The 24,557-nt window shown below is 38.4% G+C and overlaps 1 protein-coding gene across 4 annotated transcripts in view; it reads right to left on the reverse strand.

The window, feature by feature from the left end:
• Nucleotides 1-24,557, reverse strand: part of phf14 (PHD finger protein 14) — a 123,969-nt gene that overhangs the window by 83,818 nt on the left and 15,594 nt on the right. For all 4 annotated transcript variants that reach the window (XM_018695439.2, XM_018695438.2, XM_018695440.2 and 1 more), the window contains exons 3-6: nt 16,094-16,812; nt 14,133-14,265; nt 1,586-1,745; nt 679-790 (exon numbers count right to left, since the gene is read on the reverse strand). In XM_018695439.2, coding sequence (XP_018550955.1) covers nt 679-790; nt 1,586-1,745; nt 14,133-14,265; nt 16,094-16,812 — 1,124 coding nt within the window. The remainder of the gene's footprint in view (nt 1-678; nt 791-1,585; nt 1,746-14,132; nt 14,266-16,093; nt 16,813-24,557) is intronic.

A 24,557-nucleotide genomic window follows, 5' to 3' on the forward strand; every position in this document is an offset into this window, starting at 1 on the left:
ACCCATGTCACAAAGCAGAAACCATCTCAAACTGGTTTCATGAACATCAGCAGTCAGCCCATAATGTGGCAGCGGTGAATAAAACCATGCAGATACAGGCTGGGAGACCATGTTAGCTTCCACTCCTGAAATAGAGGTTAACAGCATGAATCCTATGGACCCAACCTGCCTTCTGGCAACAGACTCCCTTCCTTTTGACTCCCTTTGGGCCCTTAATACCAATCAATCATGGTTTGAATGCCACAGCCTTATTGCTGACCATGTTCATCCCTGTTCAGCCCACAGTGTACCATCTTCTAATGGCTACTTCCAGCAGGATAGTCCCATGTCACAAAGCAGAAGTCATCTCAAACTGGTTACATGAACATGACAGTGAGTTCAGTGAACTTCAGTGACCTCTCCAGTCACTAGATCTGAATCAAATCAGCAGAAAGGGTGTGATGCAGTCATGTCAACATGGAGCAGAATCTCAGAGGAAAGTTTCCAACATCTGGTGGAATCTATGCCACAAAGAACTGAGGCTGGTGTGAGAACAAAGGGAGGCTCTGTGACTGTATTTGGACATAAAGCCAGAATAACATAATCAAAAAGTGCACATAAAATTGGCTTCTGTGGGATGTTAAAATGTCAGTGAAATCTAACTAAAACAATGCATCAGTACGTACAAAGAGTACTTGCCTTGGCCCCGTACTTTGAATAATTCATTTCTGTGAGTGTCACTGGTCGTAGTTTATCAATGTCTCCAAATGCTACTCCAGGAACATAAAGTGCACAAACCACATGCACCCATCTAAAAAGAAAAATGAAGAAAATAAAGTCAGCAGATAAACTGATTTGTTGAAGAAAAACAGCACAAATTACATCAGTATGACAATCATGACCTGAAATTGTTTCAAGATGAAAAGCAGTTTTTAAAAGGTGACATTTATAATGTATGGACTTCTGCATGCTGATTTCAAGGAACACCATTAAACTTATCAAAATACATGGGTATGGTTAATTTTGCATTTAGTGTATAAATTACTGTAAATGAAAGAAAGTTAATATGACATTGGCTGCAGCGACTTGCTCAGACACTTCAAAAAGAAATGGATTTATAGATTTATGTAGCCCCAGACTCTGACTACACTTTACTGTGACACAATTTCAAATGCGGACTTTAGGGAAGAGAATCCGAAGTCCAATATAAAGATATCCATCTCTGGCAAGCAACCGCTTCAGTTTAATTTGCTGTGTTTTTCATGCTCTAGTGAAGTAGTAAATTCGGGTGCAGCCTGGCTGAGGAGCACTATCAGCGATAACGTGGCTGAAGTCTCCACGCTTCACATAACACACTCTTTTCTCTCAGTCTTTTTCTTCCTATATCTCTTCTCTTCTCTCCATCCCCCTCTCTCATTCCTCTGCCAGTTCTCTCTCTCTCTAACTTCCTTTTCTCCCCAGCACTGAATATATGTAAAATTTAGATAGCCTTTGGCTGCCTGCAACCAGCTAAGGTCATCAGGTGATATTTGTTTCTGAACACATTCTACTTGCTTCCCTTGTAAATGGCAACTGACCACCAGGTCATTGTGCTACTGTAACCCACCTCCCTGCATCTGTCTCTTTAAAGATGCCATCCTGGTTGGGGCAGAGTTCACAGCTGGGAGTCACTCCATTCTTACAGGCATCACAGAACCAAGGCTCTGTCGAATTCTCCGAGGCTGAGCTCATGATTGAGTCACTTTCACCGTCTACGCCGTAACATCCTGGAGACAGAAAGGGATTGTCGGTGTGGCAATGTCAGTTACTCTGTTCAGCAAATATCATATTAAAGATAGATCAGTCATCCTATTTTCCATATCACTGCCTCTCATATAGAGCAGTGATGTGAACATCACAGTTTGTCACTACCCTCAAAGAGGCAGGAGAAATATGGGCCAAGCTGACTATATCAGCGGCCATCTGACACTAGTGTCCAAAATGGGGGGTGGCGGGGGGGGGTCTCAGATTCCTTAATCAACTGCTAAGATCTGCTGAACATCTCAAAATCAGTTGTTTCTCTCTCTCAAATTGACTACTTATTTTGCATGCACTGTGAAGCCCACTTTAATGTAATTTGCAGCAAACCAAGCCACAGTTCTGTTCCAATTGGGAGGTGGCCAAGGCCAGTGTAGCTGAGGGTGTGTACCATAGTTTGGAGCTGTGCTGTACAGTTTGGAGTCAAAAGCAAACTAATGATGCATGATACACTGTAGCTTTAAACATGTAGCTAACATGTAGCTAAGGTCACTCATTCAAATTTTAGAGGATAAATACAATAAATGGCATGTAAATATTAATGTATATGTACATACTGTTTATTACAGATGCGACACAACAATTTGTTGCAAGGGATCAATAAAGTATTCTAATTCTGATTTTGATGACAGAATCATACAGATACATTTGATCTCTGCTGTCCTGCGTACTTCTGCACTTTTGAAAAGCTTTCTTGAGCACTTTCCACACTAAAGGTATTTTCTTTTCTTTTTTTGCAGAATATATTTAATTATATTTTTTTCAAACTGTTGTTTTTGTCATGAGTACTTTCACACAGAATACAAATATTACACAGCAAAAAAGCAGCATAATTTATCTCATCACAATCACATATACTGCCAGCGGATGCTCTGGGTCAGTGGGTACCAGGTCCCCAGCAGGACCTCAAACTGTCCTATGACATCCTAAAATATGTCCAGAACTGTCTGTGTTAGAGCTTCAGCCGATGTATATTCGCATTTGCATATTTCCCATTTTTGTGTAGTTTATTCATCAGCCCAGCATGTTAACTCAAGTCCAATAAGCATAAACCAATCCACTTGCAAACAATTTCTTTATTACTGCAGTTGTGTGATAGTGATGAAAGTTGAACCAGGAAGCTGGTTTGTGGCGAAAGGAAGGAAGGTCTTTCCTCCACCTGCGTCATATTGTTTTCACTCTCAGTAATATCCACCACTATAAGAAACTTGTAAATGAAACCAAAAGCAGCCCAAGCAGCTGATAACATTGCTTGTGGTCCCCAGGCTACAGCATAGCCTGTTGCGTAGCTTTGGAGCTCATACACATAGGCACAGAGTAGCCATGTAATTCACAAGTATAAACTGAGTTTTATCCTTTATAACTGCTCACGAAAAGTGGAACAAGTACTAAGTGCTAGTAGTAAGTGCTACTCTAGTTTTTTATTACTAGCATGAATCATTTCAAAGTACACTGACATTATGCATTAGTCATTGTGAGGAGTTGACTACATGGACTTGCCTCCTACTCTGCCATAAGTCTGCTTTGCACTCCACTGCCACCAGAATTTGGTGTTTCAAGTGCTCCTCTTGCCTAACTACTGTAATTAGGGACCTGGAACCAATCATCATGGAGATACATACTGGCATTGCTTTATAACTAGGGATGTAATGGTATCGTCAATTTCACGATATCGACATAACAAAAGTGTCTCAATACCATTGTGGACAAAGCAGGGGAGAGAGAGATGAAGCCTTTGAAACTGTGGATGCTCCAGCATCTTTTAGATCTGACATGTGGAAGTATTTCAGTTTCCAAGAGTCATGCAATGAGAGAGGGGAACAGAATAACAAGAAACAATATGCAGACACTGCCAGACTGCAGTTACCTACACATTGGGAGATACAAATGAATGTTTTTGCACTTTGAAATTAATGCCTTGTTCATTGTTCAATAAACCAATTTTTTCCCCTAAGTCTTCATTTGCCTTTTTTTAAATATTGCAATAAATATCACATCACAGATTTGTTATTGAGGTATTAACATAAAGTGAGATTTTGATATTGTTACATCCCTATTTATAACATGTATTCAGCTGGCTCAAGTCTACACCCTAAACAAGTGTCAGTACTGTTTACTGTACTCTGTAGTATGTGCAACCATGAGATTGGCTGTTCTACTCCTCTCGGATCCATCTTTCTCCTTATTGGAGATAGATCCAAAAGCTGTCAATCTTCTGTGACACTGCAGCACCACAAAATGGACATTTGATAAAAAAAAATATAGCCTGAGAGAAGCAAGAGGAAGGCAGGCAAAAGCATTTTAATGTTGTCCTCTTAATTTCCTGAGGTTACCTGAACAATTACTAGGCTGATGTGGTTTCTATGGCAGCTATTACACCAGGCAGACGTGCTCTTCGCTACCAATGAGGACAGCAATCTGTGCTTTGACTCCACTGGGGAGATAACACTCTAACTCCTAATTCAGTCAACCAGCCTTCAGGGTTTTAGGCAATGGGAAAGACTCACAAATCAAAAGTTCAGTGCCCGTCACTGTTTACCACACTGGGGAGTAGGGCAGCCCATCAAAAGTAAACAGTGGGGCAGACGGAGTTGTTTATTCAGCTCTACACTTTGTTTGGAGGGTGCATGTGCTTTTCTGATTGAAAGACCATGTGCTGTGTGTCATGGTGAATCACTTATTTTGAACTCTTCTCTATCTTCAGTTTTCTAGTTTCTTCTTGAAATCAACTCAAGGGAAGAATAAACCAACGTAGTTAGTAATCTAGTCACAGCTGGATTCCAGCCTGACATTCAAAACAGATAATCTGCTTAAAATCTAACTACCCAAGATCTGGAGATAACTACTGCATTTTTCTACCTCAATTTTTCTCCACAGTATGTGGGCAAGAGCAGAATGCTGGCTCCAATATAGTTCCACACAAAATTTATTTTCGTAAAGACAGGTATTACTGGAATACCTCTGGCAACTGTTGGGTGCTTCATCTTCACTGACTGGGCTTTGAACAGTGGGACTGGGAGTTGTGAATGCCCACCATGCTGGCTTAACCGACTTATGGCTAAACCGTGGCACAAATCTTCGATGTTCCTTTTGAACTGAGATACAAAGCTCAGACTGTTAAGCCATGGGTTGCTGGCTAATATGAGCTAAGCTGACAAAAAGTGATGACTACAGGATAGCTTCATAATCCCTGAAGGAAAGATTATCCTTGTCAGAAATGACGAGCTTGGCAGGAAAAAAAGAAGGGGCTAGGTAGAGTTGACTGAACCAAGAGAAGCACTTTTAACTTTATGAGACTGAATAAAAAAGAACTGTTTTCTTGCCTTCAACAAAGGCTCACCAACTAGGAGTGGATGCATCCACTAATAATATAAAATCATGTGTGCATGAAGACAGAGAATAAAGGTAATAGAGGGGGCTGTTTGTTCATGGGAGGGGAGGGATGTACACCTCACAAGAGTGAATGTGCCATCTTACAGCTCAGTGACCACTAACATTTTTAACTTAGCAGTAGTCTCATACTTATCATCTACATACAATCCAATGACATATTAAAAGAAAAAATAGGAATCAAAGAGTTCATGCAGAGCACAAAAATCATTGAATGATTTGGTGGGATGACAATTATGTAAAACATACTTTGGTCCTCAGTTACCTGATCTCAACCCAAATGATCACAGCATTCTCTACCACTACCATTAAAACACAAAATGAGAGAGTATCAACGTGAAGCCATTCTGGAGGCTTGTGGGAAACAACATCTTAATAAGCCATTTTATGTTGGGCTTTCTATTAGTCACTCATCAGTATGTCCATATTAATACCACACCTGGAGCCATTAGGCGATTAATCAGCTGGTTATTTGGTAGGCAATAAAGCAGCAACCATTTGTTGCTGTTTAAAGACATTTCTAATCCCAAATAGCAGAAGTAAAACATCACATGAGGTTCTTGTAAAAAATATATTTGTTACTAATTAATTTTACTAATGCTATTAATGACAACACATTTGTTTGTTTTTCAAATAATAAAGAACCATGAAGAACTCATAATACATACTAACTGAAAATAAGGTTATGCTTAGATTGTCTTTTTTTCCATTTTTTTTTTAAAAGTCATAAAGTAAACATGCTTTTTAAAAATATAGTAAACTGAAGGATATTTAACCCTTGCTGTCACTGTGGCAACACACAGCTACTGCTAAACTTGATGAATGTAAACAGTAATTTTGGATATAACACTCCTGTAAAAGTACACTCAAATTGTTTTGAGTAGTTAAGTTTTAACTATACATTGTGTACTTAGAGAATAAGGCTGGTGATGTTCTATTGTCTTCTATTTGTTTATAAATCTCATGTGGATCATATTCATCTGTGTCATAGAGCTCCTCTGTTGTCCAAAAGCCATTAAAAATCAGTGAGCTATGCTGCTGCACTGGACAAACATGCTCAGTTAGTAGCATTAACACATACACTGTAGTTTATTTTGACTCAATCCCAAATACGCAGTTCTGCTGCCAGAAATACTTACTACAGCACTAAATATTGATTAATCTGCTACTGACGGAGAATAATCCACAATAAATACACAATTTGCTCCTGCTGAAATATCGTTAAAATGTGGAAAATCTATGAAAATGATAGTGGCTAGCTGTAGGAAATTACTGAGTGTCCCTGAACCTAAAAATGAAATTATACATTTGTGGGGCAAGGTGCCAGAGAAAGGGTAGGGAAGTCAGAAAGCACTGAGAGATGGGCTTTATTAAGAGTAACAAAAACACATAAAAAACACCAGTCATCCTTTCCCCATCATTAAAGTGCAAAAATAAATGCTAGCATACATGAGTTGAGCAAATTTGGGGAAATAAATATATTTATGGCACATTTGAGTATATTTCACTCCCATCTGAGTGTAAAATTCAATGCCACTTTCACATCACTTATCAAGAAAAGGAGGATGGATGGAAAAGGAGGATTTACCTTTTTCAAAGCTACCTATTGTTGATAGAAAACTGTTATCCTTTGATTGCAAATAAGGGACCTGGATTTAGACTACTGGATAAAGGAAAACCGGTAGGAAAAAAGAGCATTCTTTGGCATTTAAAGTAAAAAAAAAAAAAAAAAAGAAGAAGAACTTATGGTATGACAATTATTTCTGGCCGTATGACTGGCAAGACTCTGATAATCAATAGGCAGGCCAGTAAGAACAGTATTCCTGTACGTGCTTTGTATAGATGCTTGCTTGCATGATATTATTGCCAACATCAGTACTACCCACACCAAAACACTGAAATTTGCAAATAAAGCTGTCAAAATCTAGATTCTTTAATAAAAGACTATTCTATGGAATATTTTTCTGCTCATGGAAAAGCCTGAAAAAATACAAATATAGGAATGGGGTCAACAATTTATGTCTCAATGATAAACTGAATCACAATTACTGTTGAGAGAATCAATACTTCGTCTGATATGCATTCAATAAAGCATATTACAGAATGGTATATTTAATATATTTGTGCACAGAGCAGTGAAGAGAAAGATCATCCTGACTTCTTTAAGGCCTTTATTATCTTTCATGGTTGGCTAAGGAGAGATTAGACAGGTACACTACTGTATCAGTGTGCAGGTAGAAACATTCCCAATAGGGAAAAGCTGCTCTGATAATTAGGTGTTTTCCTGGCAACCACTAAAGTGGTGACTAAGCAATATGTTAGAATTAGACTCACCAGACAAGTCTGTGTGCAACTGTTGACCAATCAGTAACACTGCATAGAGTGGAATGGAGTTACAGGGTTAAAAGAAAAAAAAATGTGATTCAGTATTACATTTCCTGTCCTCCTCTGTCTTTGATTTGATTCCCAATCTCTATCACTAGAGAGTAATGAGAACATGGTGTTGGTCAGTTGCTTGTTTGTTTTTTGGCGAATCTGAGTAAAGAGTCTGTCAGGGTTTGAATGTCTTTCCTGTTTTATTTTGGTATTTTGTCTTGTCTTCCTGTGTCTTGTTCCTTGGTTATTCCAGTTGTCTTTACTTCCTCGTCTTGATTACTGTCGTTATCTCCTTGTCTAGGGGTATTTAGTCAGTGTCTCTTCCTCTTGTCAATTGCCAGATTGTCTTGTCCCTCATGTCAGCTTTCCAGTGTTTTCCCAGTTTTGATTCCCTGTGTTTTTGACCTTTGCCTGAGTTCCTGATTCTGGATTCTGCCTGTTGTTTTTGGATACCGTTGCCTGATCTGATTGCCTTCTCGTGTACCAGACTGTTGCTTATAATAGAGAACCTGATCTGCGATCTTTGTCTTAGTCTTGCATTTGGAGTCTTGCTCTGCTGTGTGCTTGATAGAGTCCCTTTAAATGGACCCCAATATATGTTGGGAAAAAAGAAAGTGAAGTCTCAAACACAACACCAAATATGCACTTGGTATCTTTTTTTGTTTCCTTGTTTTGCTTGTTTGTATTTGAGTTACATTTATGTTTTCAGAAACAATAAAAATTCCTGCCCATGCATAAAAACAAGGCTCAAGGCAACAACTACAATGACCTATAGGACAATAAAAAGTGTTAATTATAATTTTATTAGTAGTTATTTTAACAATTAGTGAGTGTTTGTTGTGCAATTTAGTGTTAACAGTGATGCCACTACTAGAAATATTATCGTGTAAGACTGAGAAATATTCCATGACAGGACATTTTTATGATGAATGAAATTAGCAGTGCTTTGTCAATGCATACAAATGAAAAAAATATGAATTAAGCACCCAATACCACAATAGATCTTACCATTGTTAGCACAAGTACAAAGGAATGGCAAATTCATTGCTAGAATTCAGGTCCATATTTTACTGGCCAAGAAAAAAGGAACATCATTTATGTCCTTGGAGAGGAAGATAAGAACTGCTCCAAGTGCTGCCATTGCCTCCTCTCTCTCAAGCCCCCACTGCAAACTACTTAAATCTCCTTTCCGTGTCTTTTCAGGCAAATTAAATACATCTCAGAGGAAGAAAATATCAACAAACTAAACGAACAAGATAAATTTAAGACCTGCTCCTAATATCTCTTGTCTGCCAACGGAGAATTGGGTTAATTAGGACTGTTCCCACCCTTCACAGTATGAGTATGAGTGTGTGTTCACAGTTGAGCCAATCAAAGTGATGGTGGACTGAGACAGTGTAATGCAAGTTGAGAGTTTATGATTTCAGATACATATGAACATATTGGCTGTATAACCGAAATACTTTCAATAAACTGTCAATATTTTGCTCAATATTATAATGTTATACAGCATTACAGAAAAACAATTAATGGTGACGCAATATAAATGCTGCTGTTTACCCTGGATCATATAGATCATTGTTTTATTATATCAACAGTGTATGATGTATATCTGTTCGGGCTGCGTAATACACATCAAAAATCATATGTCAGTATTTTTCAGCTGCATGGCGATACACGATATATGTCTCGGTATTTTCTGCATCTAGAATCAGTTGTGTTTCATGATGCACTGAGCTTCTCCCTCACTCTGTATGGATTTATATCCCATAAATACATTACTAACTCGATATCTTCCCTTTCCCATAGTTTTTTGCTTTTTTGTCTCTCTCTCTCCTCTTCTGTCACTTTCTGTAGGTATTTCTGCCTCCGGAGCTGTAGAGTCTGATCTGTTTTATTTAGAAATTATTAGTACTGCTTCTTGTCTCACTGCTACTATTACATTTATGACTTTAATTGTCATTACTATTATTACCTATTTTGTGTTATTGATACCATTTTACATTTTTACATGAATCTGTATCATGCTATGTTCTCCTGTCACCATTTTCTGTAGCACTGTTGTGGCTACAAAAGCAAGGAGGCTACAGACTGATGTTTTTTTTTAAAACCAACTCTATTGTAAATACTAAGGACTGAAAGAAAATAAGGGCAGAGCAGCACAATATGTGCCCACATAGTCTGTCAGAATTTTATTACTAAAGTAGGGCTGGGCAATATGAGGTATGGCTATTAAATAATGAGACTGTGCTTATGAGGATAAAACCATTTGGTTCACAGTCACACCGAGTGTTATATATTAAAGGTTGAGTATTCACGAACAACTGCTGTAAGTGACGTCTTTAGTTCACTGCTAGCTACTGAAGTGCATATGTTTTTGCTAAGGCATCGGAAAATGATTAGCTTAAAAAATTGAGCTAGGCGTTAACTTGAAATTTTTGGTGAAATTGAACATAACAGAGGCCGAATCTTTTTGTACATTGTATGGGGAATACTGCATGTCACGTGCACGTGTGTTTGAATGATACAAAAGATTCTGTGAAGGCAGAAAGGATTCTCCAAGATGTCCACATTAAAAACCTCTGAAAACATTCAACAAATTGAACAAATCATTTGAAATGATCGATGACTAAGTATAAGAATGATAGCAGAAGTGGTCTCCATTGATAAAGAGACAGTTTGGCAAATTTTGCATGAAAATTTGAACATAACAAAAGTGAGTGCCAAAGCTGTCCCAAAACTTCTGACCCCTGATCAAAAGGAAGAGCAGTTTCTGGCCTAAAAACAAATCCCAGTGCTTGATCACCCTCCCTATTCACTCTAGCACCATGTGACTTTTTCCTTTCTCCTAAGATCAAATCTGTGCTCAAAGGAACACGTTTTGAGTCTGTGTCAGAAGTCCAAAGAAGACCTACTGCCCTGCTTTGATCAGTGGAAGACCTGAATGCAGTGGTGTGTTGATGCAGAAGGGGAGTATGTTAAAGGAGAAAGACAGAAGAACACAAAATGTTCAATAAAATTGTATTACAGCCTTAGTCTTGTTATTCAATAGCCATTCCTTGTATGTCAGAATTTTCCAACTGGCCACCATCAGTCCAACAACTTATAGGTGCTGATTCACTCAGGTAAAGACAGGCTGTCCAGCACTATTTCTAAAAGAGTCCATGGGGTCAGACGAATGACGCCTCCACTCCAAGTGTCCAAATGAACAGGTGTCGATAACATATACTATTAAATAATCAGAGTGCACACAGCAAACATTGCGGCTTAATTGTCATTTTTTGTGAAAGACAGTGTAACCTGCACAGTATGGCCCAACTCCAACTGCCAGTTCCTTTTAGTGCACACCTGTGCATTACAGGATTTTTTTTTTATGTAGCCGAATTTTCAAGGCAGACCATTAAATTAGCAAAGTGCACTAAAAAAACCAAGTGGTGATGGACTCAGCCATTCACAGACAGCCGATATATTTTTCAAAATATAGTTTTTCTCATCTCTAGAGAAGATGTATTGAAATGTATCAGCACTAGTAATGAAGCTGTATTCATGACATTGGAAAATTCTAATCCAGGTACAGCTGCACTGGCAGCTCAGGTCAAACTGATTTCTTTAACTAAAAAAACAATATACCTCAGAGAGCTTAACAATGTATACATCCACTGTCCTATTTCCCTGTATCCACATGTGTCATGTGAACATTCAAAACCAGCAGTTTTGTCAGTGTGTGCTATGAGCATTAAAAACAACACAATGTGATACGTGGAATTTTTTAACGCAAAAAATGTTACATAATAGTGAACAATAATGACTAATTTCTAAAAGCCTAAGATTACATCTTCAGATATTGTGTTTGCTCTGAACCATGCTCTAAAATCCACAGTAAATCTTCACATTTGGGAGCTGCAACCAGTGAATGTCTGGCACTTTTGTTTAATGAATGGCTTTTGTTAATCATTTATCAATCATTTATTTCAGCACTCATTACTATTCTTATTAAAATGACAATACCATAAATGTCTTGTGCAACTTCTAGAAAAGGCCACAGTTGTACTATTTATAGTGAAATCAAAAGAAGCAGCTCTTTTCATTCTGTCGTGTATGTTTGGTGTAGAGTTTACATTAGCCTGCATATGCCAGCTTTTAGATAAAAAAAAATTACCGGCCAAAATGTCTGGTGGAAAATATGGCAAATAAATCTACTGAATTCTACTAAAGTCTACTGTGTGACATATTAAAGGTGCTGACAACTGAAAGGATAACTGGTGTTTTAAAACCTGGGATAGAGACAAGAAGAACAACAACAGTGTACCCGGTAGTAGGGGTATAACATACTTGCACCATACTCGATACAGGGCTCACGTCTCAATACATGAAGAAAGAATGAAAACAAACTAAGATCTTAGAGCTCTCATTTATTCTTTCTCAGTGTAAACTGCAAAAAAAAATCACTAATTAAAGACAAAAAGACTAATTAAAGACAAAACCCAGTTTTTCCAGTGTTTTTCTTATTGTAACTAAATTTCAGTTCAAACGTATAAATGAATCTTTCTTCCTAGCTCTGCTTATTCTACACACTACAATGCCATAGAAAGGAACTGTATTGGCCCTAATATAAAACAATAGTTTTTCCCCTGGTACAATTACATTTCCATTCATCACAACAGAGTTTTTGAATGGAGTAAGTACTAGTGGAACCACAGTATTTTCAAGGGCTGTGTTGTGGGTTGTTTGTAACCTTATTATGTTGCTAGGCTAGCAATGGTTGTGAGCAGCCAGGCACTGTTTCATTATCAGAGACTGAGAAGATGAGAAAAATAAAAAATTAAAATAAAATTTACCTATCATTAAATAGGCTACCAAATTACACCAATTACATTTCAGTAGTGCAAATGTGCTGCAGAACTTCCTTCCATCATTTATTTTGCTTATACACAAAATTTGTTAGTTTTCAACAATTGATACTACCAGCCATTATCTTAACTGAAAGAGATGATCAGCACCAGCAAAAAATGAGAGGCTGCTGCCTGACTGTTGTGTCCACTGGGCTTTGTTTGTTGGAGCAACAAAACTACAAAAGGAAGCTGTTGGGATTTTATCAATTAAGTTGTTTATACTTTATTTAAATTATATATTAAATGATATATGCACTGCATTTAATATACTGAAATTTATAATGTTTGCAGATGACACAAACTTATTTTGTTCAGGAAGAGGATGTGATACAATTACTAAATACAGTAGAAAAAGAGTTGATCACCTTAAAGAAATGGTTTGATGTTAAAAAGTTATCTCTAAATGAAAACAAAACAAAACATATGGTCTTTGGTGGTTTCAGCACAAACTGTGATATAAAACTGAGTTTACATGGTGTTGAAATTGAAAGAGTTTATGAAACAAAAAAGTGATTATAGACCATAAACTTTGAGAGCCATATAGAATATATTAAAGAAAATTATCCATATCTGTTGGTGTTCTTTATAAAACAAGGGAAGTGTTGAATAAGAAATGTTTATCTGTACTGTTCACTTATAATGCCATATATGTCATATTGTGTTGAAACGCACGTAGAACAAATATACACCCTATAATTAAACTTCAAAAAAGAGCGATTAGAATATTACAAAACCCTAGTTATTTTGAATCTACTAATCTATTTTATATACATTCCAGCATCTTAAATTTATAGATATTGTGTATTTAAAAACAGCTAAAATACTTTTTCAAGCTATAAACAATGACCTTCCTGTTTGTATTTTTAGATTTTTTAAATTAAGAAAATATACCTAGAATTTAAGAGGCTGTGTTTGAAATGTAAGTGTGGGTGGGTTTCAGATTTTGGAATCATCTTGATGATGAGTTAAAATTGTAGGGGTCTAAAAAAACTTGACCATCTAAAATAATTAAGGATATCATGTTCATTGAATTTAGAGTCAAGTCATTTCATCTTATATCAAGCAACAAGTGTTTTTAAAAGGGAACCAAAGTGAAAAGCAAGTTTATTTTCAGAGTGAGAAGACCTGAAAATGACAAATACCGATGTGTCATGAAAAGACATACATGAATTCATGATTGAATTATCTACTCTTACCTTTTGTCTGTCCACTTAACTGATTATTTTTTTTTATAAGTAAATATTTTTAAAAAGAAACTGAGGACAGGATCAAAATTTACTTCCGTGTTAAATATAATTAAATATTACTTCTACAGCAGCATCAGCAATATCTACAGTAGTGCAGCAAAGTCACTACTGTAGCAGTGGTGTGATATAGATGACAACCACTTCATCTGAAGCATAGTGAGGCCCTACAACTCTCTATGATGACGATGACAATATCAGTCTTACCACTACCACTTTGTAAAAAGGAGCTTGAAACTAACCTTTTAACTTGTGGTGGTGGTGCAGACACAGTGCATCCATACAAGTACTAAATGACTTTTGTCTAGTAGTTTGTTAGCAGTGATGAATAAACTAGGAGTATATACTGCCAGATAATCCAACAGATGAGAACAAGTGTCTTTAGATACAAATCTTTCCTAGCTCTGCTTATTGTCAACACACTGATATGTAAGACTGTAACTCTACAGCTTACCTTCGTGCACAGTCACGCCACAGTTGTCACACTGGATGATCTCATCTGCGTCCTCACTGTTGTCTCCCAGACAGACACAGCAGATGAGGATGTGCTGAGTGCTCCACGTCTGGGACCGATCAAGCAAGGCATCCTGGAGAATCAGGAAACAGAGTCACAACTAAAGCCACTTACAAAAACCCCATCCCTATGGTCTGACCTAGAACTGAACAATTTATCAAAACTGAACGCAATTTGAAGTAATGCAATTTGCAAACCGCAAAGACTGCAATTATTGTTACAACAGGGATGTGTGGTCACATCGTTACACTTTTTTTTAGCTGCCTCACAGTTCACGCACACAGCACTGCAGGAGCAACAGAGCGACAGGATGTAAATTTTACAACCAGATCTGGTCTTAAAATGACCAAACAACAAAACAAACTGCAGAGTTAGATATTTGATGAAAACGAGTGCAGGAGTCAGGTGAAAGCTGTATGCTAGTCACAAGAATGGACAAATGGAAATTACTGGTAATATTACGTTAACTAATATTATTACTAATATTAAGTTAAAAGCGGATGACAGTGTCAACAGTGTGGCAAAAGAGATAACGGGCCTGTGACCAAGACGACAACTTTATGTCTGCAGTGTTTCTGCAATATTATAGCATATTTTGTAGTGCCGGCCCACCACAGTAAAATTATCGCCACTGATATTGTAAAGTTGCTAAGTACCTGGCTGAGCCGAGGAGAGAGAGACAGAAAAAGAAAGGAAATGGTAGAATGAACTAGCTAATATTAAGTTTGGTTTGTATCTGTATTTTGTATTTTCTACCAGGACAAATCTCATAGTTTTAATCAGCTGTGTCTGTCTCTACCAGCTCTCCGTGTGCCTGTCATTCACCCTCAGTGTATCAGCATCTGATAAATCACCACAGACAGCAGTATGACCAATGTAAAGTTACTGCAAAGAAGCCAAGCAAACATAGTGCTACTGTTTGTGTTGTGAGATTTGTTCTATGGTTCATTATTTGTATGTTCTACACAATTTTTTGTTAGAAGAAACAGAAATAGATTTTGGATTAGTACACAGAGCAGTTAATATTTCAATGATATCTTAAATGGTAATGCTCCGTCACAGGTTTTACATGTATATAGTGAATCCTGGACTGAAGCTTGACTTTCAAAATTATATCACAAATCAAATCAAATCACAATCCTTTGATCTAAGATGGCCCGGTGGTGCGGCAGCCTGTTGCAGCAGCTCCGTAGTGTGTTTTTACGTTTGTGTGTTTTTCTTCAACTTTTCTTGACTTTTAATGTCCAATAATCACCAGACATACAGTCTGCTCTCTGGAATATTAATAGTGCAATATTTTGTTTATTTTCACACATGCAATATATTGTATGCCTCTTGGCACATAGTGGCACACGTGTAATATCTTGTGTGATATTCTGTATACTCTGTACATTTTGTATGGCTCTTGTTTTTCTTTCTTCTTGATTTCACTTGTCCCTTTTAATTTGAATTTAATTTTAATTTATATTTACTCTTGGTTGGTGTGCTGCTGCTGTAACAAAGCAATTTCTTGTCAAGGATCAATAAAGTACTATTCTATTGTATTCTAATATCTATTAGAAACATCGTAAGATTTTTTCCCAAAATTGGTGCCAAGCTGTTGTGGCTGCATATGGATCTTCCACACGCTACTGAGGTCCCTAACAGTGTAAAATGACCAACGGCCAATATGTGTTGTTTTTTCCTTATTACTGTGGGAGAGAACAATCATTCAAACCACCAAGCAACTCAAAACAGGAGTGAATACCAACAAGAGAATATTGCTGGGGAGTTTGGCAAATTTTGGGGGGCACTACCCACACGTTTAGCTGTGTTGCTCATTCCACAAAAGTATGATTGAAGTTTATATACATATATAAGTTTGTCATTAGTTTCCCCTGTGAGACTAGGGTTTTACTCACCTCATTACCCTTTCCCTGGGACATGCTGTCATTAGTAAGCTCTTCATCAAAATTACTGGTGGTCTTTGCTTTCTTCATGGGCTTCTTCACCTCTTTGTCACTATCACTGCTGCTGTTGTTGTTATCACCATCTTCCTTGTCATCATCCTCATCCTCATCATCATCGTCATCATCATTATCATCATCATCGTCGTCGTCACTAGCACTGCCACCATCCTCTTCCTCAGTGCCTCCTTTCTGGGTGGCTGCTTTACCTTTCTTCTTCCCTGCAGTGGGTCGCCAGTCATTATCATCCTCACTGTCGTAGTCGTCCATCTCGTTCAGCTCCTCCATAGTGGTGAAGTCCAGCAAGGGACGATTCCTACGGAAATTCCATTTCTTGGGCTCAGCCTGGTTCTCTTCAGTGTTCACACTGCCAGATCCAGAAGTTGAGGCAGTGTCGGCAGCTTGAGCAGGCTCGGGTTCTGATGTTTTCTTGCTCTTGCGTCGGCCCTTGAGTGAGGCGCCAGCAGGGATGTCTTTGGTTGAGCTGTCTGACGAAGGCAGCTGTTTGGTCTTTTCTTCATCTTCTGTTAAGTTGTCTTCAGCAGCCAGGTCTTTGGCCTCCTCCTCATCTATACCATCATCTACAGAAGCAGCGTTGTCCGACTCACTTTCCGAACCTGCAGCGCTCGGTTTAGACCCTTCTTCATCACTACCATTGCCTGTGCCGTCTGATCCTAGCAGAACACAAAACAACAACAAATGAATCAAAAATTGAACAACTGGGTCATTCTAAAAGGCTCAGTTGGTGCCATTTCTAGGAGCTTTGTCTGGTGTGTTTAAAGCAAACTTGAAATTAAGTTTAGTTTTCAAAGAAATTATTATACGCTCACTGGCCACCTCATTAGCTGCACTTGTTTAACTGCTTGTAAATGCATCTAATCAACAATCACTGAGCATCAGGATGGGGAAGACAGGTGACTTTGAACGTGGCATGTTGTCTGTAGCGGGGTTGATTAGTATTCAGCAGTATTCTTAGATTTAGTATTAGGATTTTCCCACACAACCATCTCTATGGTTTACAGAGAATGGTGCAAAAAAGATAACATATCCAGTGAGCAGCAGTTCTCTGTGTGAAAATGCCTTGTTGATGCCAGAGGTCAGAGGGGAATGGCCCAACTGCTTCAAGCTGTTAGTAACAGTAGGACAACAGTAACTCACATAACCAGTCATTACAACCAAGTCCTGCAGAAGATCATCTCTTAACACACAACACGTCAAACCTTGAAGCAGATGGGCTAATTGGACAATAGAAGATGTTGCCTGATCTGAAGAGTCTTGATTTCTGCTGCAACATTCAGAAGGTATGGTCAGAATTTGGTGTACAAACAGCGTAACGTATCGATACATCCTGCCTTGCTTCAATGGTTCAGGCTGGTGGTAGTTGTGTAATGGTATTTATTTGGCACTCTTTGGGCCCCTTAGTACCACATTATTGTTTCAACGCCACAGCCTACCTGAGTATTGTTGCTAACCACATGCATCCCTTTATGACCATAGTGTACCCATCTTCTGATGGCTGCTTCCAGCAGGATAACGCTCCATGCCACAAAGTTCAAATCATCACAACTACTTTCCTGAAATTGACAATGAGTTCACTGTGCTTAAATGGCTTCCACAGTCACCAGACCTCAATCAAATAGAGCACCTTTGGGATGTGGTGGAACAGCTGATTCACAGACTGCGATTATTTTTACAATAGGATGTTAGTGGACGAGCCGTTACACTTTTTTAGCTACCTCATAATTCACACAAAGAGTACTGCAGGAGGAACAGAGCGACAGGCTGTAAACTTTAGACCAGACCTAGTCTTAAAATGACCAAACCACAAAACTAACTGTGGAGTTAGATACTTGATGAAAATGGAGGGCAGAGCAACAGTACAATGCAGGCAGTGTGAGTCACTCTGGTTCTCTCTGCTCCAGTGTCATGTGAGTTCTACCTACTGAGAGCTGCATGACCGTCGCAAGAACATACACCGCTAAAGCACAGACTACCAGTGTTATGACGAGTTAAAATCATCTGGCAGTGTCAGAGAGATAACTGAGCATGATGACCAAATGACCAACTTTGACTGCAGTGTTTCCGCTATTGCAGTGGCGGCTCACCGCAGGAAAATTATTGCCACTGATATTATGAAGTTGCAAAATACCCGACTGAGCCGAGAAGAAGAGAGATAAAGAAGAGAAATTGGTATAGTGAACTAGTTAACATTATGTTAGATGTGTATTTGTATTTTCTACCAGGACAAATTCCATAGTTTTTATCGGCTGTCTCTACCAGCTCTCTGTGTGCCTGTCAATTTTCTGTCATTCCCCCTCAATGTATCAGCATTTAAAAAACCACCACAAGCAGCAGTATGACCAATGTAAAGTTACTACAAAGAAGGCAAGCGAGCATAGTGCTATTGTTTGTTTTGTGAGAATTGTTCCATGGTACATTATGTGCATGTTCTATGCCATTTTTTCTTAGAAGAAATACATTTTGGATTTGTATATTCTCATTCTCATCCTTGGATTAGTACATAGAGCAGTTAATATTTCAATGATCTCTTAAATGGTAATGCTCCATCACCTTTAACATAGTGAATACTGGACTGAAGCTTGGCTTTCAAAAATTCTATAGCAAATCAAATTGCAATTGCAATACAATTTTCAAAATTGTTCAGCCCTATAGCAGTCATTCCCAACCCTGGGATGGGGGCCAACGATTAATCCAGATGGCTGAAAAAACTAAAACACTCTTTAGTCCAACTGCATCCAACTTGTCCACAGGAAAGTTGTAACTTAAAACAAGGAGTGACAAGTAGATACTGGCTTGTTTCAAGGGGTGACACGCCAAAAGAATTGGCAACCACATTTAACCGGCTCTGTTGTTTTTTCACAGTTTTGCAGTTAGTTACTTCTTATATTTTTTTCCCTCAAGAGTTATTTTTCTGGAGTTTTTGTGGTTCCCAGGCCTGTAATATACTGCTGCACAGAAATTTGATACACTCACGATACATCTAAGGATATGTGAAGAAAGAATGAAAACAAACTAAGATCTTAGAATTAGGGCCCGAGCAACGAGTTGCATGGGCCCAACGGGGCCATGCAACAAGTTGCAAGGACCCTCTTGTTTTCGTTCGGTTTCAGTATTATTATTATTATTTTTTTTTTTCTTCTTCCGGTGCCTCTTTAATCGCCTTTTTGAGGGCCTTAACATGCACCAAAAATGGCGAAAAATGTAATAATTTAGGGGTCTTGAGCATGGGCGTGGCAAAATGGCCTCGGTAGCGCCACCTAGATTTTTTAACTGAACAGCCCCTCAAGCCCGTTGCACCTAAAAGTCTGAAAATGTGCACACATATGTAACATCCCATGACGCACCAAAAAGTCTCTTGGAGCCATATTCTAAACCCAACAGAAAGTATTTTTATTTTGACCGGAAGGTGAAAAAATTGTGTCTTTTTTGCCATTTCCAGGGGTCACAGGAAATCTATCTTGTCCTAAATGCATTGTCCGATTGACTTCAAAATTTGGTAAAATGTTCTTAAGACATAGACGATGTTTGATTGTGAAGCTTTTGAGTTTTTGTTGAAGGGCGTGGACGCTATGGCCCCTCAAAGTTCGATCACTCGCCACAAAACAGGAAGTTGCTTTAAATTTGCTATATTTCGGCCATACTTTGTCCAAACTGCATCAAACTTTACAGGATTGTTAATGGTACCTATCTGCACACATCCATATGTCAACATTCATACAATTGTTGTAGCGCCACCTATTTATAGCAGGAAATGACATATTTTATAGTGTGATGTCCAGTTTCTAGAAGGGTGACCAGATTCACTTCAAATGTTGTCAGCCCCTCCTTGAGGATTTTTGGAAGATGTCCTCCGAAAATTGTGAGTTTTGGTCGAAGCGTGTGCCTGTTCTGGCCCGTCAAAGTTCGGAAACCCAACTTCCTGTTTGAAAGCTCAGATTTTGGGGTAACTTCCTGTTGCAACTCTCTACTTTATCCTATAGATGGAGCCATTGTATTACTCTTTGATAGGTTTTTGGAGGGGGGTCTCTGTGTGTATGTGTGTGTGTGTGTGTGTGTGTGTGTGTGTGTGTGTGTGTGTGTGTGTCGGGGGGGGGGGAGGGAGTTGATTGAGTCTGTGAGAAGCTAACACAGGGGAGGATACAGTCAAGAGAGCCAAGAGCTGTCACAGATGATGAGCTCTGAAAAATATTATCACAGAAAATAATTAGCATAAAAGCTTTTATTTTAAATTTTTTGTTGCCACAAATTCAGGTTTCTTACAGCATTTTCCTTATTGAAAACTAAATTCTACCTGAAATGTATCAATAAAAATCTTCTTTTGCAGTAAATGTCACCCGTTTATAGTTTAGTTTTAATAGCATTCCCTGTCACTGATGTGCCTTTAATTATCGGTTCTATCAGCGTTTATTTATGTGTTTATCTTACGGGGGTGAGCCACCTCACAGGTTGGTAATATAACCTGTTGACCTCAGGTCAGTGAACTAAGACAATGTTTAATGCAGTGTGTTTTCTGATATTACAATGGATATTATTCAGCACATCTAGCCTCAGCAGGCCCCTCTTCAGAAACTCATATCTGCAGATGTCAAAGCTGGCTCAAAAAATTAAACTGGCTTCAAATTAATTTGAAGGAATTGTAGGTTATTTTGAATTCATGTCTCCCCTTGACCAAAGCTGAGCGTGGATTGATGCTGTCTTTACAGTTTGGTTTTGATCAGTTAGGAAATTTCACACGGGGTCAGCTGATTTTTTTGTGTTACTCAGTGTACGGCAACAGGAAAAGTGCACGTCTACATCCACCGGCGTTGAGGTGAACCAGCTGAATATAAGCCACTCAAGTTGACGACAAGTGCATTGAAAAGTAAAAGCTGCTGGCCTTTACCTTTTCTTTGTCAAACTGCCTGTTCGGCCAGTAGTTAGTAAAGTAATCTTTTCAGCGTTGTCCACAGTCTCATGACATGTTTAACACGAAGCACAGCACGCTGGTTAAGCTCATGGCAAACTGTTACTAACAGCTAAAATGAAAGCTTGTCTGTATGTAGTCTAACTGGTTAGTTTGTCACTCATCTCCAAATTTTGCAAATTGCTGTAAACTTCACTCTCTTAAACCAGTAACAGTCTGAGCTGGACTGATAGGGGTCTGTATGGATAAAGATAAAATCCTAATGATACCCATCCCTACAGCTGGTTAGTTGCTTCGCCCTGACTTTAGGCAGATGAGATATTCACTGTTCAAATAACTTCATTATAAGCCTTGTTTGAGTACAAATGATTTATATATGCATCCAATAACAGAACTTAAAAAAAATGCTTTTGCTCAAAGCTCAAAGCTTTTAAACTCAAGTTAAAACTGAGTTTATCTCCTTTTGGGAGGGGGTATCTCTCTGTGTGTGCGTGTGTGTGTGTGTGTGTGTGTGTGTGTGTGTGTGTGTGCGTGTGTTTGAGGGGGGAGGGGAAGAGGAGTTAATTGAGTCTGTGAGAAGCTGCCACAGGGAGGTTACAGTCAGGAGAGCCAAGAGCTGTCACAGATGATGAGCTCTGAAAAATATTATCACAGAAAATAATTAGCATAAAAGCTTTTATTTTAAATTTTTACATCTCGGAAGTGTGAACTGTTACGCCAGCGTGTGCCCTGCGACCTGCGTTGACCCCGCGGTTGCCGGGGTCCCGCGGTCGCCGCTCCCCCGACGGGCGCCGGGTGCGAGGGCCCGTTCAACGCTGCTCGCAGCTTTAATTCTTATTTATTTCCTCTTAGTGTAAACTGCAAAAATAAAATCACTTATCTTAAATCTCTTGTTGCCACAAAACCCAGTTTCTTACAGTGTTTTCCCTATTGTACACTAAATTCCAAATGTACAGATAAAATCTTTCTTGCACTTATTCTATTATTCTGAAGATGACAACAAAGGATACTATACTGGCCATAATATAAGGCAATGTTTTTCCCCTGGTACAACTACATTTCCATTCATTACAACCAATTTTTATGAATGGAGTGAGTATTAGTGTAACTACGGTATTTTTGAGTGTTGCGCTGTGGATTTTCTAGCCTAATTAGGATGCGAGGCTAGAAAAGGTTGTTAGTCTGTTATAGTGAGTTTTTCAGAGTTAATCAGCCCTAAAAGTCTTGGGTTAGTTCAGTTTAATCTGCAGGAGTTTGTGAAGCTGCTGAAATATGTTCTGTTTCAACAGAGGAAATAGATTAATGACTAGCAAAAACAAGTTCACAACGTCTCCTGATGTCTTTACTGCAGAAATGAAATGCGGGGCAAAACTGTCAAACAGCAGAGAATTACAGCTGTTACAGATGATGAATCTGAAAAATATTAACTGTGAGAGAAAACAATTATGCAAGAGGAATTAGTGATAGAGGGGTTGACTCACTACAGTCACCCAGTCAGCTGATGGTGTGGTCACTACAGAAGTGAACTGTCTACAGACGTCCGACTGAACAGAACCTGAAGCAGCCAGATGCTGTTACATTATTGAGGCAGTCCAAACCTATTCACTTTAAGTCCTCTTATACCAGTGTTATTTCGTATAGGCGCACAGTGCAATCACTCACAAAAGTGTAAAGGATTACTTCAGCACACAGCACTCACTTCATCAATCACATCATGATAACAGTTTTCAGCTTCACAATGCATATTGTCACGTTTTCTGCAATGCATCATGTCACAGTGAAGACCTGTCCTCCCCCTAACCCACAAATTTGGAATGCCTGAAGATGTTTTACTATCATATGTCATCATTTTGATTTTAATAATTAAGGTCTGAACCACTTAAGTTTATTAAAAGGTTTAATTTATAGGGGAAAATAGCTCAGTGTAAAAAGAGTCACTTTAAATGTGATTTAAAGTTATTTTACCCAAGACACTTTGATGCACTTGGTCAAAGTCTCAATGAAACAAAGAACATGGATTGGCACATTCAATCAAGCTCCAGCCCCAGTCTAACAACTTAAGGATGTGCACTGTTGTGGGTGAGTTGGAGACATTACACATAAGGTGAAAATTAATTAATATAAAGGGAGTGCCAGAACTTTAATTATATTTTCCTATCTGGGCTTTGTCTCACTTTTTGTGCTTCAGAGCAACACCAGGCCTAGCATCATTCACGGGTTGTGGAAAAGTTTATAGTGGGTGATATATAATGGACATAAGCTGAAAACCAGAGACAGCATTAAATTTAAGAAAAGACTGAACTTATAACTGGTCACCCATAAACTTGATAAAATAACAGATACAGTCCAGACCAGCTATCAGTACACCAAGGACATCTATGATCAGATCAAAGTTCAAATAGCCAGTTCTACGAGATCGACTCTAATGGCCACAAGACTAACACAGGAACAAACCATGAAAATCTCCAGAATGAATATGAGTTCATTCTACACAACAAGACTAGTCTCTGCATTGGATTGTTTTGACTGTTACTTTTATCATGAAAAGTAACACAGAAAGGACTACTGATCAGCAAAAATCAGACTGATATCTCCCTATTTGTCACCATGTCTGGAACCATATGGACCCATGTATATGGAACCATATATTGAGCAAATGTTTTCCGATAATATGGTTAAAGTTGGGGATTTCTACAACATTCCAGGGCTGAGATGTTACATCTTATCCCATCATTCTATCTTATTCAATGATCAAAAAAACAGTATTAGTACTATTAGTATTACTATTACTGTCACTAGTACTATTCTTCTGTTAGATCAATTAATCACCTTTGTGTTGTTTAAGAATGTGGTGACACATGATCCATGTTTGTATTAAAGTTTCGATACTGTAGCGACATCGGGCATCAGCCTAGCGTCAGCCTGGCACCTATTATCAGACTATCACACAATTCATAGAAAAAGACAGTAATGTATTCCCAAAACTGCACAGAGGTAAAAGTACGGTCACTGAGAATTACGACTTGAACCCCTATCTTCTCTTCAGGCTCCCCAACATTCTGTGATAAGAGGCAGATACAGAATTCTTCCTCCCAAGCCAGGGTCACAGGTCAAATGGCCCATTCAGGAGAATCTATTCTAATGGACAACAGTTTAGAACTTATGAATGAACACTTCTTCTTCATTCAATTGCAACAAACTTTGTCTCTGCATTAAACACTCATCTGTGCTTTATCAAGAAAGTAATCTGACAAAGAACTATGCAGATTGGACTCTGTGATCTACAGACCTAACCATAGTCTTATCCTCCACTGTTCATCTTTCTCTGCACCAGGCAGAGGTCGTAAATAATGTCACACTCCTGTACTATCTCCAGAACAGTTGTCCACATTTCCTTTAGTTTTGAAACTACATGAAATGATTGTCTGACTATTTTATTAAGCACACCATTTTATTAATTCAGTGAAAATCTGAGTTATCTACGATGTTGTTAAG

Source organism: Lates calcarifer, linkage group LG3 (assembly GCF_001640805.2).
Source record: "Lates calcarifer isolate ASB-BC8 linkage group LG3, TLL_Latcal_v3, whole genome shotgun sequence".
Lineage (NCBI taxonomy): Eukaryota > Metazoa > Chordata > Actinopteri > Centropomidae > Lates > Lates calcarifer.